The sequence below is a fragment of the Ursus americanus genome, chromosome 5, assembly GCF_024610735.1.
Source record: "Ursus americanus isolate L20-20 chromosome 5, mUrsAme1.1.p, whole genome shotgun sequence".
NCBI lineage: Eukaryota > Metazoa > Chordata > Mammalia > Carnivora > Ursidae > Ursus > Ursus americanus.
In genome coordinates, this window is record NC_142131.1 from 9,280,956 (window position 1) to 9,301,283 (window position 20,328).

General features: G+C 33.5%; 1 protein-coding gene across 1 annotated transcript in view; it reads left to right on the forward strand.

Moving 5' to 3' along the window:
• Positions 1–20,328, forward strand: part of SLCO6A1 (solute carrier organic anion transporter family member 6A1) — a 96,938-nt gene that overhangs the window by 66,442 nt on the left and 10,168 nt on the right. Inside the window, exon 10 of the mRNA XM_087861894.1 lies at positions 9,358–9,545. Coding sequence (XP_087718020.1) covers positions 9,358–9,545 — 188 coding nt within the window. The remainder of the gene's footprint in view (positions 1–9,357; positions 9,546–20,328) is intronic.

Consider the following 20,328-nt stretch of genomic DNA (forward strand, 5'->3'; position numbering starts at 1 on the left):
AAAAAACAAAGTAGGTTTAGAGTGAACATATCTCAACATAATGAAGGCCATATATGAAGAATCCACAGCTAACATCATATTCAATGGCGAAAAGCTAAGAGCTTTTCCCCTAAGATCAGGAACAACACAAAGATGTCCACTTTCATCACTTTTATTCAACCTAGTATTGGAAGTCCCAGCCACAGCAATCAGACAAGAAAAAGAAAAGTCACTCAAATTGGTAAGGAAGAAGTAAAATTTTCACTATATTCAGATGACATGAAACTACATATAGAAAATCCTTAAGACTACACCCAAAAATTACTAGAACTGATAAATGAATTCAGTAAAGTCACAGGACACAAAATTAACATACAGAAGTCTGTTGTAAGTCTATACACTAATAAGTAGCAGAAAGAGAAATTAAGAAAACAATCCCATTTACAATTGCACTAAAAAGAATAAATACCTACTAATAAACTTAACTAAAAAGGTAAAAGACCTATACTCTGAAAACTGTAAAACATTGAAAACTACAATTGAAGACAATACAAACAAATGGAAAAATATTTTCTGCTCATGGCTTGGAATAACCAATATTTTCTAAATGTCCATACTAGGCCAAAGAAATCTACAGATTTAATGCAGTCCTTACCAAAATGCCAACAGCATTTTCCATAGATCTAGAACAAATAATCCTTAAATTTGTATGGAATTACAAAAGATCCCAAGTAGACAAAGCAATTTTGAAAAAGAACAAAACACAATCCCAGATTTCAAGATATACTACAAAGCTGTAGTCATCAAAACAGTGTGCTACTTGCACAAAAATGGGCAAATAGATCAATGGAAGAGTATAGAATCCAGAAATATACCCACACCTTTATGGTCAATTAATCTATGACAAAGGAGGAAAGAATATGCAATGGGAGGAAGTTGGTCTCATCAATAAATGGTGTTGAGAAAACTGGACACCTACATGCAAAAGAATGAAATTGGACAACTCTCTAACACCATATACAAAAGTGAACTACAATGGATTAAAGACCCAAATGTGAGACCTGAAACTATAAAATTGCTGGAAGAAAACATAGACAGTAATTTCTTTGACACCACGTATAGAAATCAGCCATTTTTATAGATATGTTTCCTCTGGCACGGGAAGAAAAAGCAAAATTAAACTATTGGGACTACATCAAAATGAAAGGCTTTTGCTCAGTGAAGGAAAGCATCAACAAAACAAAAAGGCAACATACTGAATGGGATAAGATATTTGCAAAAGATATAATTGATAAGGGATTAATAACACAACACCAAAAAACCCAATCTGATTAAAATTGGGCAGAGGACACGAATAGACATTTTTCTGAAGAAGACAAACAGATGGCCAACAGACATGTGAGAAGATGCTCAGCATCACCCATCATCAGGGAAATGCAAATCAAAACCACCTTACACTTGTCAGAATGGCTAAAACAAGAAACACAAGAAATAACAAGTGTTGGCAAGTATGTGGAATAAAAGGCACCCTCATGCACTTTTGGTGGGAATGTAAATTGATGCAGCCATTGTGGAAAAGAGTATGGAGCTTCCTCAAAAGCTTAAATATAGAAATACCATGTGATCCAGTAATTCCACTAGTGCATATTTACTCGAAGAAAATGAAAACACTAATTAGAAAAAGTGTATGCATCCCTGTGTTTATTGCACCATTATTTACAACCCAAGTGTCCATCCATAGATCAATGGATAAAAAAAATGTGTGTGTGTTTGTGTGTATACACAAAAAGTGAGTGTATGTATATATATGTATACCCACACACAATGGAATATTACTCACTATAAAAAAGAATGAAATCTTGCTTTTTGCAACAATATGGGTGGATCTAGCAGTATAATGCTAAGTGAGATGTCAGCCAGAGAAAGACAAATACCATATGATTTCACTCATATGTGGAATTTAAGAAACAAAACAGTCAAGGAAAAACAGACCAAAAAAATAGACTCTTAACTGTAGAGAACAAACTAGTGATTACCAGAATGGAGTCGGTGGGGGGGGGGGGGGGCGCGGGTGAACTAGGTGAAGGGGATTAAGAGTACACTTATTGTGATGAGCACTGATTAATGTATAGAATTGTTGAATCATCCTATTTTACACCTGAAACTAAAATAACACTGTATGTTAATTATACTTGTATAAAAAAAAATGCATCCATGTGTTGCATCATCCCAATTTTATAGTTTAAAAGTAGTAGGTGACTATCTACCTCTTGCAGTAGCAAAGTTGAAAGAAGCAATTTAAGAGCATATTTTATCTTCTACTTATGTCATTTATTTTAGTTCTGCCCTACCTATCTGCAGCACCCATCCACACCAAAATCTTGAACCACAGTCTTTCTCACAGCATTGGGTTGACCAGTACTATCTTTCTATTCACCTTTCACTCAGTTTATTCTTCTTTTGAGGAATTAAAAGTATCTACACTTTTTTGCTGTTTCTATTTCTGTTCCACATTAACTCAGATGTGAGAATCAGTCCCTTTATCATGTGCCAGAGATTACCGTACATACAAGGTCTTTATAAGCCTATCAGACTTTCTAGAAAGGTAAGAGCAGATTTATATGGTAGCAATACAAATGACTTACAAGTGAATATATGTTACCCCTGTTTGTCTTTTGCCATTTACATCTATCAGGACTCATTTAAAAATTTCCCTGTTTGCTTATATTTGGGCCCAAACCATCAGAATTCCTTATTTCCCTAGGCCTTCTACCAACTTCCAGAGAAATTTTCTTATTTTTTCATGTAGAGTTGACTACTCTGTTACTTATTTGACTCCAGATTAATTTTCTTATGTCCAAAATTTCATAAATCTGCTTTTAGCTAAATAATGCACTATAACTTCAGCTTCTTCCTTTTAAGTGACACCAAAGTAGGGACACAGTCTTTAAAAACTCTGTATTTCTGTCTCATCTTTCTGGCTGGTCTTTGTGAGGGGGAGAGAGCAACAGAGAGCTTTATTTATCCTGACCCGTGGGCATATGCCACCCCCATAGCAAGCAATAAAGTCCTTTGTTATTTATGCACCTACATAATGATATGCTTTTTCCTGTTATACACAGATCACTTTTTTTAAAGATATTAGCATACTTGACCAACTCTAGTTCCTCATAGTCAGGTTTTCAGTAGTGTATGATTTAATAATATATCTTCAGTTTTTTAAAATTAATATCAATATACAAAAGTTTGCATACCCTTTAAAAATATTTCTTCATAAATGTTACAGTATATATTTTAAACGATACTTAAAGTCTTTAAAATATCTTCCTGTGGGGGCGCCTGGGTGGCTCAGTCATTAAGCGTCTGTCTTCTGCTCAGGACATGATCCCAGGGTCCTGGGATCTAGCCCCTCATCGGGCTCCCTGCTTGGTGGGGAGCCTGCTTCTCTTTCTCCCACTTCCCCTGCTTGTGTTTCCTCTCTCTCTGTGTCTCTCTGTCAAATAAATAAAATTTTTAAAAATAAAATAAAATATGTTACTGTGGAAAACTTTAAATGTAATAGAAAATAGAAAAGAATAATGAACTCCTATATGTCCATTACTTCTCTTCAACTTGTTTACATGGGGAAAATCTTACTTTATACTCTTACTAACTTCCTCTCCTCCATTTTAGTTTGAAAGAAGCAAATGACCTTTTTAGATGCTCATGTTTTTACCACAGTATAAAGCATAATTGTTTGAGCTCGGTGTTTTGATCCCATGTGATAGTCAAGAGCTAAAACAGCCATCCATTATATGGCTTTTTCTTGCCTTTCTTGGGAAATCCTAATAGGATGATGTGATCTTTCACAGAATTCCTAAAAAGGAATCCTATGTTAGGGATTTTTTTCTTTTTCATAAAAGTCTTTATAATTGTCTTGCATTTGTCTAAGGAGTAATTAACTCAATGAGTAACAGTGACAGAAATAATCCACAAAATAGTCACTCAAACTGTGTGGTAACATTTGATACTGAATAAAAATTGAAAGAAGAATAAAATATTTTTGACAAATATTAGAACTGTTAGAAATTACCCAGAATTAGCCTTGATTAATTAATAATTCTGAAGGAAAGTGGAAAATAGCAGAAGCTATTAATACAATTTGATTAATACAATTTGATATGGATGGAATGATTAATAGATGATTAATGATTAATAAAATTTGATATGGATAGAATTGATGAATAGATAAAATGTGCTTTAATTTCAAATGGGAAAGAATTGATACCAATACAAATAATTTTACTAAATGATGATTAAATAAAAGAAACAGTATATATAAAAAGTAATTATGTATCTAAATGATGTTAATGGAATTCCCTCCGTTGAAAATATTTTTTCAATCAAAATATGTCAACTTTGAAATAATTTTGATTCAGAGGCACCTGGGTGGCTCAGTCAGTTAACTGTCTGGGCCTTAATCTCAAGCTCAGGTCTCCATCTCCGGATTGTGAGTTCAAGCTCCATGTTGAGCTCCACACTGGGCATGGAGCCTAGTTAAAAAATATTTTTTTGCTATGAAATAATTCTGATTAAATGATTATATTTGAAACATCAGAATAAAAGTGAATTAGAATTGGATGCTCTTCAATTACACTTCTGCAGAAGTTTGAGTGGTAGAAAATGCTCTATCTCTGAAGATTTTTAAATTTCTGTAGAAAATGAGAGCCTTGCTAAAACTGAAAATAGTTATCTGTTCTTCATACCAATAACATTTCTGGACAATTTTGTCTCATTGACACCCACATACATTTTTCCTATCTGTGCTACCAAAGTTCTTCAAATTTCCTTGATATAGATATTAAAGAAATCTTGGGTTTTATTTCATGATCTTGTCACTGAGATTAGTTCTTTTCCAGCTGATATAGCTTTCATTTTAAATATCAGGATCATGGTGCTTTTTCCGAAGGTTACTCTGTTACAACAGGAGCCTCATTCTAATTATCTATGGAGGGGATGTTAATCTCACCCAAAACATGAAGAATTACAAGAAGCCAGGCTTCAAAGTCTCCTTCCATTGATACATCCTTAGAATAGTTTAACTTCATTTACTCACTTCCCACCTTAGTGTTATTTTTATCATATACTTTATTTCTTAATGTATTTTAAATGACATGTACCGTTATTGTTGTTTTGTAAAGTCAATATGCACTTATGTTTACCCATTTTCTTGCATTTCCATGTTTTCATATGAGATTACTTTCTTTCTTCCTGAAGAACCATATTTCACCTTCATTTTTGAAAATAAATGTTTCGTTGGGTCTGGAATTCTGTATTGGCAGTGATGTGCCCACCCCCAACCCTGCCACCCTGGCATTTAAAAGATGCCATTTGATTATCCTCGTATCTCTTACTGCTTGGTGGCTCTTAAGATTTTCTCTTTGTTTTTGGTTTTCAGACTTCTACTTTGATAGGCCTAGATTGGATTTTCATTACATTTATTTTGCTTGGTTTTCACAGAACAGCTTTAGTCTGCAGATTAATGTGTATCTGTTTGAAAATTCTCAGCTGTTGTTTCTCCCTTACTCTCTCTTCTCTTTTTGGGGGGGAGTGGGGAACAATGTATTAATTTACTCTTGCTACCTGGCAAATTACCACAAGCTTAGTGTCTTTAAATAATTCTATTTATTTCACAGTTCTAAGGTCATATGTCCAGAAGCCATGACTGGGTCCTCTGTTGAGTGTCACAGACTGAAATCAGGGTGTTGGCTGGGCTGCGCTCCTTTCTGGAGGCTCTGGGGAAGAATCTGCTTCCAAGTTCATTTAGGTTATTGGCCATTCAGTTGCTTTGGGATGTAAAAAACGAGGTCTTTGTTTCCTTGCTCGCTGTCAAGCTGTCAGCGGAGGACCAGTTTTAGCTCTTAGAGGCTACCGCCATTCTTTACTGCATGACTCCCTTTGTTTTCAAGGCTGGCAACAGATAATCACTCTTATGTCACATGCTTTGAATCTCTAATTCCAGAAAAATCCCAGTGCTATATAAGGCTCACCTAGTTAGGCGAGGTTTATCCTCTCTCTTTTACAGTCATCTATTTCACATAACATAATTTAGTAAGGGGAGAAAATCTCATCAATGCATTGTCCTCAGAGTCATTCAGGCTTATGCAGTAGGAGGTGGGAATCTTAGGTGGCATCTTAGAATTCTGCCTCATGCCCGCTACAAATACGCCTTTTTGCTGTGTTTACTCACCATGTTTTTCAGTTCTAACATTTATGTTTTTGTAGGATCCAAACCCCTGGTGAAATTCCACGTCACTTAAAATATTTTAGCCATTCGCCCTCTATTTCCTGGAAATCATGAATCATTGCTGTTTTAAAGTCCTTGCTAGTAGGTGCCTCATGGGGATCATCCGTGAGTCTTACTTGTATTTGTTCTTCTCTTAATTATAAGCCAATTATTTTATCTCCCAATAAAATTTTACAATTGTCTATTTCTCTCTGTGTTTCAGCTTCATGTATTTTTTAGACTGTTACGTGCATACACACTGATAATTTTTACATCTTATTATTGACTTCTTCTCATCTTTATGAAAGTGTCTTTTTCCATTTCTGGTAATTGTCTTTGTCTTAACATCTATATTTTATTTTTTAATTTAAAAAAATTTAAAAAGTTTTTATCTATTTATTCATGAGAGACAGAGATATGGGGGCAAGCAGGAGGAGCGGGCTCCCCGCGGAGCAGGGAGCCTGATGTGGGACTCGATCCCAGGACCCTGGGATCATGACCTGAGCCGAAGGCAGACACCTAACTGGTTCAGCTACCCAGGTGCCCATTAACATCTACATTTTAAATAGTCACTTTAGGGGCGCCTGGGTGGCTCAGTCCTTAAGCGTCTGCCTTTGGCTCCGGTCGTAATCCCAGAGTTCTGGGTTTGAGTCCCGCATCGGGCTCCCTGCTCCGCTGGGAGCCTGCTTCTTCCTCTCCCACTTCCCCTGCTTGTGTTCCCTCTCTCGCTGGCTATCTCTCTGTCAAATAAATAAGTAAAATCTTTTATAAATAAATAAATAAATAAATAAATAAATAAATAAATAAATAATCACTTTAGCTTTCTCTTGCTGTTTCCATGTGTATCCCATTTGTATCATTTTATGTTCCAGCTATTTGTGTCTACATTTAAAGTGTTTCTCGTAGCCAGCATGTAGTATGTTTTTGCTTTTTCTTCAGTGCTGCTAATCTCTCTCTTTTTAAAAATATTTACTTATTTATTTGAGAGAGAGAGTGTGTGCAAGTGGGGGAGGGGCAGAGAGGGAGGGAGAGAATCTCAGACTCCCCACTGAGTAAGGAGCTGAAATCAAGAGTTAGATGCTTAACCAACTGAGCACCCATCAGCTAATCTCTTTTAATTGGAATTTTTTGACTACTGAAATTTATTGTAATTATTGATATAGTGGACTTAGATCTACCTTCTTTTTTTTGTTATTCGAATTGAATATTTGAATATTTTACTATTTTGTTTTAATCTAACTTTTGGCCTTTTGGTTATATTACTTTGAATACGACTCCACAGTCCTTCAACCTTTCCAGGGCCTAATATCTTGTGATTCTACCATTTGCTCACTATAGCTTCTTCATATTTTCCTTTACCCCTTTGTCAGCCTAGGTTCTATTGTCTGCAACCATTTATTGTGCCTTTATCTTTTGTCTAACCTCCAGGTCCACTTTTCACTGTTCTCTACATTGCTTATTGTTCAAGGAGACTGAACTATAGGATGAGAGTTTCCTTGGCTTTTGACTGGGTTAATATAATAAAAGTTCTGGGAGAAAATCAGCTCAGGTCATGATCTCAGGGTTGTGAGATCAGACCCACGTCAGGCTCCTCACTCAGCGGGGAGTCTGAGATTCTCTCCCTCCCTTCTCTGCCCCTCCCCCCACATGCACAAGCCAAGGCTTTTCAATTTCTGAGGTTTTTTTCTTTTTTCTTACCTGGAATATACTTTTTTCGGATAACCACATGGCTCACTTCCTTACCTTATTCAAATCTCTGCTCAAATATCACTGCATCACTGAGGCATTCCCTAATCATGCTAAATTCACCTCTATAATCCTTATATTTTTTTCCTTGCTTTTTTTTCCCTCCAAGGTATGTGTCCATATGTGTTTCATTATAAAGTGGGTTTGTTTGTTTTTGTTTTTTTTTTTTTAAATTACCTGTCTCATCCAAGTTATCTACATGATGGCAGGGATTTCTGTTGTATTGTTTACTGCGTTCTCCCAGCACCTAGAATGGTGTTTGGCACATGGGCACTAAAAAGAATATGGTGGAATGAATTAATTGCAATTTGAATATTTGGGTATTTCCATTTATTATTTAGTAGATCTAGTAATCACGTAACAACTGTCCCAAAGAAGCCAACATGATTTTGGATCACGATTTTATGAATCACTCAAATTCAAGTCATCTTCGTTTCCTCTTATTCTTTAACTAGTGACCTAGTTCCGTATTTCTGAGGAATTTATTATTTTTTTTAAAGTTGGAATATTTTCAGTAGATTAATAAGTTGCTAACTACTCTCTGTAACACCAAACTCTGTTTAGTTCTTAGAACTAAATATTAGAAAATATTACTTATTCATCTTCTTTGATTTATCAACCCTACAACAACCCAAAATTTTCATTCAGGGCTACCTTGTGACTTTAATCAACTCTAGACTCTTGCCTTTGTAAGTCCCTTCCCTCACTTAAAAAAAAAAAAAATTAGTGTACGACCTCATTGGTATGAAGACAAGTATGATCCCAGCTGGATTCATTATTATTTATTCATTATTATTCCATTCATTTTTCCTGTAATTTTAGGAGACACTAAAACTAAAACATTTAATTACAGGGGCCCTTAAAGTATTGTGGGCCCCAGGCATTGTGCCTATTTTGCCTAATAGATAACAGCCTTCATCATTATATGCAAAAGTCTTATATTTTTCTCATTGTTCCAAAACCTTCTATAGTTGGGTAACTGTCCATTTTTCAAGTCCCAGCTGAACATCCACTTTATTCATTATCTTAATTGTCCTCAATTTATACAGCTCTCCAACAATTGTTTGTGCGATTGAATGTAAATGACTTTGGTGAAATTTTTTAAATTAATAGAATTTATCCAAAGTGACTCTAGTTACACACACACACACACACACACACACACACATTTTGTTACATAAAATACTTAGGGCTTATCATTAATATTTCATTTCTAAATAATGAATGGCAGAGTTAATGTAAGAATATTGACTAATAATACTAGCTAGTATCCCTGTAGTTGTTGATTTTATTTTATTTTACAATAACAGGAGTTTAGCTTTATGACTATATTTCTAAAAGATTGTTTCTTATTTTCATTTTCCTAGGCATACTACAATTGTTCTTGCATTAAAGAAGGATTAACAACCTCAGATGATCAAGGTGATTTTATCGATGCTAGACCTGGGGCATGTGATGCAAAGTGCTATAAATTGCCTTTGTTCATTGCTTTTATATTCTCTACGATATTATTTTCTGTTTTTTCGGGTATACCATGCACCCTGAACATCCTTCGGTATGTATATATTATTCAAAATCATTGTTCATTTACTACACGAGAAAGCCAATTTTAAGAACATTTTAGAATATTGCTATAAATGATTAACTCTTTTGTTTCAAGGTAGCAACTGCAAGATAGGAAATTGCTATATTGTCAAAATTCATATATTTGCTTAATTCTCTGTTTTAACTTTTATTTGCTTAAAGTTTGTAATGGTCACATTTAGTTTTAAGTAAATTTAACTTACAATCTGGTAACTTCATATATAGGAAAATTGTTACACTGTCAAAATTCATATATATGTTTAATTTTTATTTTATCTAATTTATTTACATAAATTCAATATTTATTGAATATTTGCTTCTATAGTAACCAATTTGGCTATAAAAAAATCAATGTCATTAGCAAAGGAACATGATAACTTAAAAAATTTTAGAAAATCAGTACACAGATTTTTCTAAATTAAAGCATTTGCTATTTATTTGTTCTTTCTGAATATGTGAAATACATTTAATATTTCTTTTTATCATATTAGCAAAATAGTCTGTTATTATTTTCAATTTTTTTCAAGAGGCTAACATAATACTTTAAGTCATGAGGAGCAATTTGTTGTCTTCTAGGAAAGCAGACTAGAAAACATGAATAAATGTATGCAAAAACAATTCAGAGAACTTGGGAACATGTGGTTTCTGCTTTCAATTAACTTGCAATTTAGTTGGGAGACAAAAGTTGGACATATCACTACAGTGAAGCAGCTTTCTTATCCACTCATCTGTGTCTGGACTAAAATTACAGGGACCAGTAAGATATGTGCCTTGCCTTCAAGTTGCTTAGAGTATAATAGGGAGAGAAAAACACATAAGTACAGTGGATACTTAGAGGTGCCTTGATTAAAGTTTGGAGAGATTAACCCAGGAAAAGGTGGAAGAAATGGTAATTTTTATCTAGGATGATTTGGAAATGCTTATAGAAGGTATGGTACTTGAACTGAGTTATGAAGATAAGTGCTTTGTCATCATGCAAGCAGATTAGAGGAAAGTTCTTAACGTGAAAATGAGCAGTGAGAATAGAGGCAAAAATATGTGAAATATCTTGGCAAGGAGTTTGTTATGACCAGAGTAGCATGATGGTAAATGGGACAGGGAAGTTTGTATTCCATAAGGGTCTGAGAATGGAAGGCTTTCTTTGCCATATTAACATGAATGATGTTATCCTGTATGCACCTGGAGGCCATTGAAAACAATAAACTTCCGAATTAAAAGTGACCAGCTATGCATTTTAAATAGAATAGTTTGAAGATAGTATAAAAGATGAAGCTGAGAGAAAAATGAGAGAAAAAGGAAGGTACTTAGGATACCATTTTTTAATTTAGTAGTGGTATTTAGAGATAGAGGTGATGGAATATATTTGAAAAACATTTAGTTTGGATATAGGGACAAGATTACTACTTTCATGTTCCTCATACAAAAAATATAAAAAGAATTAGGATTATGTGCAGATTTCTAGTCTAGGGAACTGAGTGACTGACAATGCATTAACTGAGATAGGAAATTCAAGAAGAGAATGCTTAGATCAAAGATAATCACAGTGTTAAACATGCCTTATGTAAAGTTATGTGAAACATCCATATTTCCAGGAGTGAGATGAGACAGATGATAGTAATATTCCGGAAGTTTAGTTCTGAGTCTTTTCCCTTCTCCTTGTAACTATACAAAACAACAAGGAAAATAAATAAAATAAGGAAAATAAAACACACATGCATGTGTGTATATGCATGTACACACACATACACTAGAGTTTCCATGTAATTATGAAATAAATAAAAAAATCACAAAGTTGAAATTGCATGTAAGTATTGCCAAAGTTGAAGCAGAACTGGAAGCCAGCCTGTAGATTCACAAAGATGTTACAAAGACTGACATGAAATGTGGAGAGGCTCTCAGGATTGACAGATCTCCTATACCTCCAGCATATATTTCTGCTCAGAAGAAGGCCCCACCTTATAATGGAAGTTTTGGGTGCACAATCTGGGTAGATAAGCCAAGGTAGAATCTCTCTGTAAAGAATGAGAAAAAAGGCTTGGAGTATGCCCAGGAGGTCCAGACATAGCAGATCTCAAAAAGTGCCAGCAAAATATACCTTCTATAACTGAATACATAACATTAGGAAACAAGAAATGTGAAGAGATGTCAGAAGCCCTTGGCCAGAACTGGAGAGGCAGAGGAGGTAGAACCACACATAGGAGTCATAGTTAAGTCCTCACCTATATCAACAGAGGAGATAACTTCAGTTTTGAAGCTGGTGAGCCCTGCCTTATGGTCCATTCTCACGACCTGCCTCTAATTTAAGAAAATTTGTCTCATTGAATTTTCTCATGAATAAGTGGAAAAGGAAAAGTTTCTGCCTGCATACAAAATAACTATAGTAAAAGAAATGAAAGTTATTAAACATTACTATACACCATGAAAATTCAATAGAATATTGTTCCTATGAATCAGATAAAAATATAAATGTAGCTATATGTAAGTTTAAGCTAAAAAAATTAAACAGTTATGGCCACAAAATGAGAAAATAGCTAGATGGATGAGGCTATGGAATGCAAACTAAAAGAACTAAGGAAAAAAATTAAAAGGAAAAAATTCAGAAATGAGTTTTCATTTAATTTAGTTATAATTTATCATTTAGTTTTAAGTTATAAAGCACACAGGGAAGAAAAGACAACATAGAAACCAACTGTGGTTGGTGGGGGGCAGGGAATGGAGACTATGGAATAAAAATAAAAAAGTATTTAAGGAAAGGGACAAAAATAGAAGATGGAAAGGCAGATCGAACATACACATAATTGAAGTCCCCAAAGAAGAAAACCAAAACAATCCAACAATAAATATCTAAATCTCTGGTTAAACTATTGCAATAATGATATTTAATAAACACTGAACTAATAAGCAATAATAATAAATAATGAATATATATTGAAATATAAAAGATTTGCATTTACCTATTGAAATGGCACATCAAGTATCTAGGGAAATTGACCCAAAACAGTCAACACTGAGATATATAATAGTAAAATTGTTATATTTAAAGATGAAGAAATAGTCCTTTTGCCATCTAAAAAAAGAGGAAAGCAAAAAATATTGGCACTGGATTTCTAAACAGCAACATTCACCTCTAGAATAGAGAGACAATTAAAAGATTGCTGAAGAAAGAAAATATGAGCTAATTATTGCATTATCAACAAACTGCCCTACAATTATAAACAGTTTTGATGTGGCAGAAGCCAGGAAGTGTTGTTATGAGATACTTCTTAAGAATTGACATTAAGATGAGTTATATCTAGCCAAGATATAACGGGAAAACTTTGATAAAAGGTCCATTGGTGAGCATTAGCTATGTTAAACTAAACAGATTTAACTACTTATACTTAACTAAAGTGTTTTCTAAATATAATTAATTTATACTAGAACTAAGACAAATACTAAGCTGAGTATAAGGGTGACACAATAGAATGCAATGTAATATGCTTTGATAAAGTGGAAATTATATAACAAAAACGGGGGAAGAAAACAAATCAAAAGAAGGACAAGCTTGTTGGATGACTAATAAATGGGGAGTCCAGGGAAGTCATCTTTACAGACATTTTACTGAAGCATAATGTATATTCAGAAGAGTGCATACTTGTATCACAGTCTGATGCATTTTTACAATGTGAAGACACCAGTGTAACTGCAATCCAGTTCAAGAAGTCAATAATTATAAGTATTCCAAAAGTCCTTCCAATAACTCCTTTCTTGTCACCAAGTCCTTCATTCATTAAGGTGACAACTATCCTGACTTCTATGCTGAATAGGTTAATCTGTTCTGTTTGTACTTTATGTGTATAGATTATGGCACATCGTCATTTGTGTCTATATTGTGTTACTTAACAATGTTCTTCCAAGAGTCAATATTGTTGTATACAAAAGAAATTTATTTCTGTTGCCCTATAGTAGTGCTGTCCGATCATGTTTTCCAAAATAATGAAATGTTTTATGTATCTGCTGTCCAAAATAGTAGTCTCTCTCCACATGTGCATGTTGACTTTTGAAATGCAGCTAAGTGTGAATGAGGCACTGAACTTTAATTTTTTTTTTTTAAGATTTGATTTATTTATTTGACAGAGATAGAGACAGCCAGCGAGAGAGGGAACACAAGCAGGGGGAGTGGGAGAGGAAGAAGCAGGCTCACAGTGGAGGAGCCCGATGTGGGGCTCGATCCCACAACACCGGGATCACGCCCTGAGCCGAAGGCAGACGCTTAACCGCTGTGCCACCCAGGCGCCCCTGAACTTTAATTTTTATTTAGTTTAACTGACTTAAATTAAAGTAGGCCCAAATGGCTAATGGTTACCATATTGTATAGCATGGTTTATAGTAGTCCATTGTATGAATATACTAAAATTTGCCCATTTGTTCTCTAGTTAGTGTTTTCAGTTTAGGGCTGTTAGGATTGCTATTTCCACGAACATTTTTTACTTGTCTTTTGGGAAAGATATGAATACATTTCTATCGAATACGTATATAAACAACGTAATTGCTGGGTCATAGGGTTTACATACATTCAGCTTTTTAATTTTTAAGTGTTTGCACAAATTCATTCTTCCAGCAGCCTGTTATTGTTTTTTTAACTTGAACAATTTTGATGGGTGTGTGTTAATATTTCATTGTTTTTAATTTCCTTATTCAGAGGACTGATATGATTGAACACATTTTCCTGTACTTATTAGCCATGTGAACATGCGATTTTGTCAAATATCTGTTCGGTTCTTTTGTCTACTTTACATTGGGCTGTCTGTTTATTATTAATTTTTTTGGATTATTTTCTATATTGTTTATATACCCCAAGTCAGGAATTACTTATCGTATATATTCATAACAAATATCTTTTCCAACTCAATGGCTTGCCTTTTCAGCTGTGGTAATGTCATCTTTTGAGGGAAATAAATTTTCGATTTTAATGTACTGTTCAAGAAATATTTCCCTAAGCAGAATCATGAGGACATTTACTGTTATTTTAATAAAAATTATAAAATCAATAATTCAGCTGGAAATTTTTAAAATATAATGTAGAAATCCAATTTCATTCTTTTTTTATATGAATACTAAGAGACTCCCCACCATTTACTTCAAGGCTATACTTACCCTGTAACAGTGTACAAGAGGCTGTCTATATGTGGACCTACTTCTGTATCTATTCTGTTCCATTGGTTTATTTATGCATCCTTGCACCAGTATTACACTGTCTTTATTGTTGTACAGTTATTGTGAATATTTGTATCAGTCTTTGTTTTAAGTCCATCTTCGAGACTTTCTTGGCCATTCTTGTATTTTGAGGTGATTGAAATCTAACTAGTCATGTCTATAATAACATGATGAGATTTTTAAAAAAGATTTGTTTATTAGAGAGAGAGGGAGCACTGAGGGGAGGGGCAGAGAGAGAATCTTCAAGCAGACTGCCCACTGAGCAGGGAGCCCAATGTGGGGATCGATCTCATGACCCATGAGATCATGACCTGAGCCAAAACCAAGAATTGGATGCTTAACCAACTGAGCCACCTAGGCACCCCTAACATGATGCAATTTTAAACAGAACACCCTCAAATCTATTTGAGAGAATTGCTATACTTATCATACTGAGTTTTTAAATCAATCAATGAGGTATAATTCCTTCATTTATTTAAATTTATTTCTTGCAGTAATTTTTCATAATTTTCATTTTCAAGATGGAGGTTTTTTATGTCCGTCATAGATTCAGTCCTAGGTAATTAATGCTTTTCATACTTAGTATAGCATAGTATAGTATAGTTGTTTATTGTTGGTATGAAGAATGCAATTCATTCTTGTGCTTTGATCTTGTATTCTGTGACTATGCTTATATTAATTTCTAGTGGTTGGTTGGTAATTTAACTTCAGATTTTCTATGTACATAATCCTGATCTGCAAGTAATGATTTTTATTCTTTTCCAACCCTTATAACTTTTTTTCTTGCCTGATTAAGTTGTCCTTTACAGTGCTGAATAGAAGTAGTGATAGTTACTATCCTTATTTTTTATGTGCATTATGGTGATGGCTTTTGATATTTCAGTGTGAGATATGAAATTTGCTGTAAATTTCACAATTAAGTGTGGTATTGATACCGTCTTTCAGAATAAGCCAGTTTTTCTTTCATTCCTCATTCACTAAGTCTCTTTTTCTCTAAGACTTTTTTTAATGAATAAAATTTGAAATACATTTGATGCATATATTGAAATGATCACAATATCACATTTCTACTTTATTTTAGGAATAAATTGGTCTTGGTCAGTTGCTTTATTCATTTTCCTAATATTTTGTTTAGTATTTTTGCATTTGTCTTCATGACTAAGATTACCTTATAATTTTCCCTTCTTAATAATCTGCTTGTCGGGTTTTGGTCTTAATGCTGTTCTGGTCTCATGAAATGAGTTGGTAAATATTTCCTCTCTTCTTTGTATCTGGGCTATTTTATGAAGGCGTGGTTAAATTTTTTTAAATTAAATCTTTGGAAGAAATCACTTTTGTTGTCACTTGGGCATGGAAATTTCTTTGTGGAGTTTTAAATTAAAAATGGAATGCCTCGTGTGTGTGTGTGTGTGTGTGTGTGTGTGTGTGCGTGTGTGTGAAAGAAAGTGAGAGAAAGAAGCTAATGAATCTTTTCACTTTAAATTTTTAATTTGCATCATTTCACTTTTATGTTTATTATATTTTTATTTTATTCACATATATCTTCTGTATATTAATATATATTCCTTTTCTTTTTTAAAATATATTTTATTTATTTATTTATTTGAGAAAGAGAGCACAAGCAGGGGGAGCTGCAGGGGCAGAGGGAGAAGCAGACTCCCCATTGAGCAGGGAGCCCAACTTGGGGCTTGATCCCAGGACACTGGGATCATGACCCGAGTCAAAGGCAGATGCTTTGACTGAGCCACCCAGGCGCCCCAATATATATTCCTTTTCTGTCCAGATGTAAATACAGCTGCATTCCAAAAGTCTTAATATGTATTTTTCTCATTCTTTCTACTCAAATATGCCTTTTGATGTTTTTTATTTTAGCCATATGTTTTTTAAAAGTGTATTGTTTAATTCCTAAACATTTGAAATTTTCATTATATTTTGTTATATATCTTATATTTATATGTAATATAAACATAATTAATATTCCATTTATTTTTATTTGGAGTCCACTGTGTTCAGGGAACATACTTTCATGTGTTCTTCCTTGAAAACTTCTTTGGACTTACAAATTATTTAAGATCTTTGTTTATGATGGTGCATTTTTCCATTATTATATCATTTTGCTGTATATATTTTGAGACTATATTAGTTGAAAACAAATTTCAAATTGCTACAACTTCTTGCTTTATTGATCCTTTAGCCCTTGAAATATTCTAATATTATTTTTTTACCTCTAATAACTTATTATCTTAGAATTACTTTTTCTCACTTGAATATTGTTTTATCAGCTATATTTCCATTAGCATAATATACACTTTTCCATTCTATTACTTTCAATCATTCTCTGATTATACATATTTAAGGTATATCTAGTAAGCAGTCTATAGTTGCCTTTAAAAAAAATCCAGTCTAACCTAGACTATATAGACTATTAAATTAAAAATAATTGCTGATATGTTTGGATTTTGGTCTCATTTTAGCATTTGCTTTAAATTATTTTCTACTTGTTCTTTTAGTTCTTTACTTCTTTTGCATTGATTATTTTTAATTTTCATCATTTTCCCTTTATTATTTTGCTAATTATGTATTATTTTATTCTTATATTAGTCAAGACATTATAAGAGTATATGTGGTTCATTAGAGTCAAATTAAATTCGTACTTTTGCCACTTCTGGATGATTCAAGGACCTAAGAATACTTTAACTCCATTAACTCTCTTCCAGACTTTTGTTATTGTTGTCATATATTCCGATGCTACACAAATTTTACAACCTAAAAGATGTATATTTATGTATATTATGTATATTTAATATCATACTATCAGAATCTCTTTATATTTTCCTGCATTTTTTGCTTTCTTCAGAGATCATTTCTTTCTTCAAAAAAAAATTTCTTTTACTGTGGGTCTGAGGGAAATGAATTTTGTTCATTTTTTGTTTGTTTAAAAATTTCTTTATTCACCTTTATCATAAAATTATAGTTTGGCTGCTTATGGAATTTCAAGTTTGGTGGTAATTTTAGTACTTTAAAAAGAAATATTTACTGTTCCCGATTTCTATGAGAATGCTTTATTACTATTCCTTTGAATGTAATATGCCTTTTCTCTAGATGTTTTTAACATTTTTCCCTGTCTTTGGTTGTCAGTAATTTTTCTATGATATGTCTTAATATGATTTTGTTTCTGTGTGTGTGCCATGGAGATTTAAAATTTTTTTATGGCTTTAAAAGACAGACTTGTCGTCTTTTCCTGTTATCTATTATGATGGTAAGAATATTAGTTTGCTAGGCTACCATAGAAAGGTACCACAGGATGGGTGTCTTAAACAACAGATACTTATTTTCTCACAGCTCTTGAGGCTAGAAATCTGAGATTAAGGTGTGGGCAGTGTTGGTTCCTTCTGAGGGCTTTGAGGGAAGATCTGTTCCAGATCTCCTGGGCTTGTAAATGGCCATTTTTGCTCGAGTCTTTGCACTGTCTTTTCTCCATACATTTCTGTGTCCATATTTTCTCTTCTAATGAAGACACCAGTCATATTGGATTAGGCCCACACAACTGACCTCATTTTAACTTAATTACTTAATTACCTCTCTAAAATCCTGTCTCCAATATGATGGCATTCTGAGGTACTAGGGATTAGGATTTCAGCATCTAAATTTTGGAAGGAACACAATTCAGCCCATAGCAGTAACAAACCATCCTAAATTTATCACTTAATGACAACAGTTTATCTTTCTCTCTTATGGCTCTGTGAGTTGACTGCACTCAGTAGGGTAGTTCTTGATTGAGGTTTCTTGTGAGCTTGTGGTCAGATGCCACATGACACTTAGTCATCTGATAGTGTGATTGGGCTGGATTTCCAAGACCACTGACAATTTAGGCTAACTGTTGCTGGGAGCCTAGCTAGGTTGATTGACCATAAGTAAACTCTTTGTGTGACTTGTACTTCTGCTAACAAAGTACAACATTTCCAAAAGCGAACACCCAAAGTCCTAGTGTTCTAAGAGACTCAGGCATAAGCTATAAGGCGGAGGTAGCAAGGCTTTATTTAACTTAGGCTAGATGCCCAAGAATGTCACTTTTCTGCATTCTATTAGCTAAAAAAAGTCATGTTTCAGGAAAAGGATCACTAGGTTCCACTTTTTGATGTTAGAAACAACTAGCAAGTACAGAAAAGAAAAAAAAAAGGAATTGATACCTGTCATCTTGGGTGATTATCTACCACAATATCTTTCATTGATCTAGGAAAATTCTTAAGTATTCTTTCTTCAGATATTCCTCCTGCCCCATTCTTTCTCTCTTCATCTTTGGGATCTTAATAACATATATCATAAACCTTTCTCCGTATCCATGTGTCTTTTTCTGACTTTTGCTTTCTATTTTCATTTGTTTTTATGCTCTGTGCTTTAGACTGAAGTTTTTTCGCTTTTCTAATTTTTGATGTATTAATCTTTTTCCCATTTGCTTTTCCATTTACCTACACTCAAGTTTACTAAGTATATCTTCATCTGTGTCTAATTAGCTATTAAATTCTCCTACTGAGTTCTTAAATCTAATTCATGTATTTTTCAGTTATAGAATTTCATTTCTTTTTAATAGATACTAGTTCTCTGATAAAATCCTCTCATCATTTGTTTTCTAGTATATATTAATTCCCCATATCTAAAATCTCTGTTAGGTATCTAGTATCTGAATATTCTGTAGAAGTATTATATTGTATTTTTTTCTCCAGCATATAAATTATAGTTCCTGTAATTATTTTTAATCATATGTGAGATTTTGTGTACCAAAAACAATAGAGGCTATAGACATTAATAACTCCAAAAAAATTTTTTTACAATAGTTTTATTTAGATGTACAGAATCGGGACAGTTACCTGTAATCCAAACAGAAATTTAGTTGGTTTGAGGGTAAGTTTAAGTCTCTAAAAGACCTTATCAATTTCCAGATTGCCCTTTATTCTAGGGCATAGTCTTTCGAGAGGTCCTGATTGAAAGAAAGTTAAACATAGGATCTTTCATTCTTGGTGAGATTTGAACTCCAGTATTTATCTTTCAGTTACAATAAAACTTCCAAGAAAAATATTACCAGTTCTTTTTATGTTGTATTGGAAATAATAGCTAATACATTTAGTTAAAAGTTCATTAAGCTCCAGGATATAAAAAATAACATATACATAGAGCTACACACCCTCATGCGCACGCGCACACACACAAATTCAGTTAAAAATAATTTTTTAACCTACATTAACTGAAAAATGAAAACAGATTAAGGTCAGTAGTCTGGTTAACAGAAATAAGTCAATGTCATTTTCCTGGTTTTAATATTATGTAATAGTTATATAACGTTTCGTCATTGGGGGATGCTGGGTAAAGGAACACATGGTACTTTGTACTATTTTTGCAACTACCTGTGAGTTTCAAAAATAAATAATTTCAAAACAAAAAGTAAAAAAACAAAATGAAACACACACACACACGTGAATGTCACAAAAGCAGACTGACTTAACAGCTGGGAAAAATATATCCCATATTATGGATTTCTGAAGACTGAACATCACCAATAT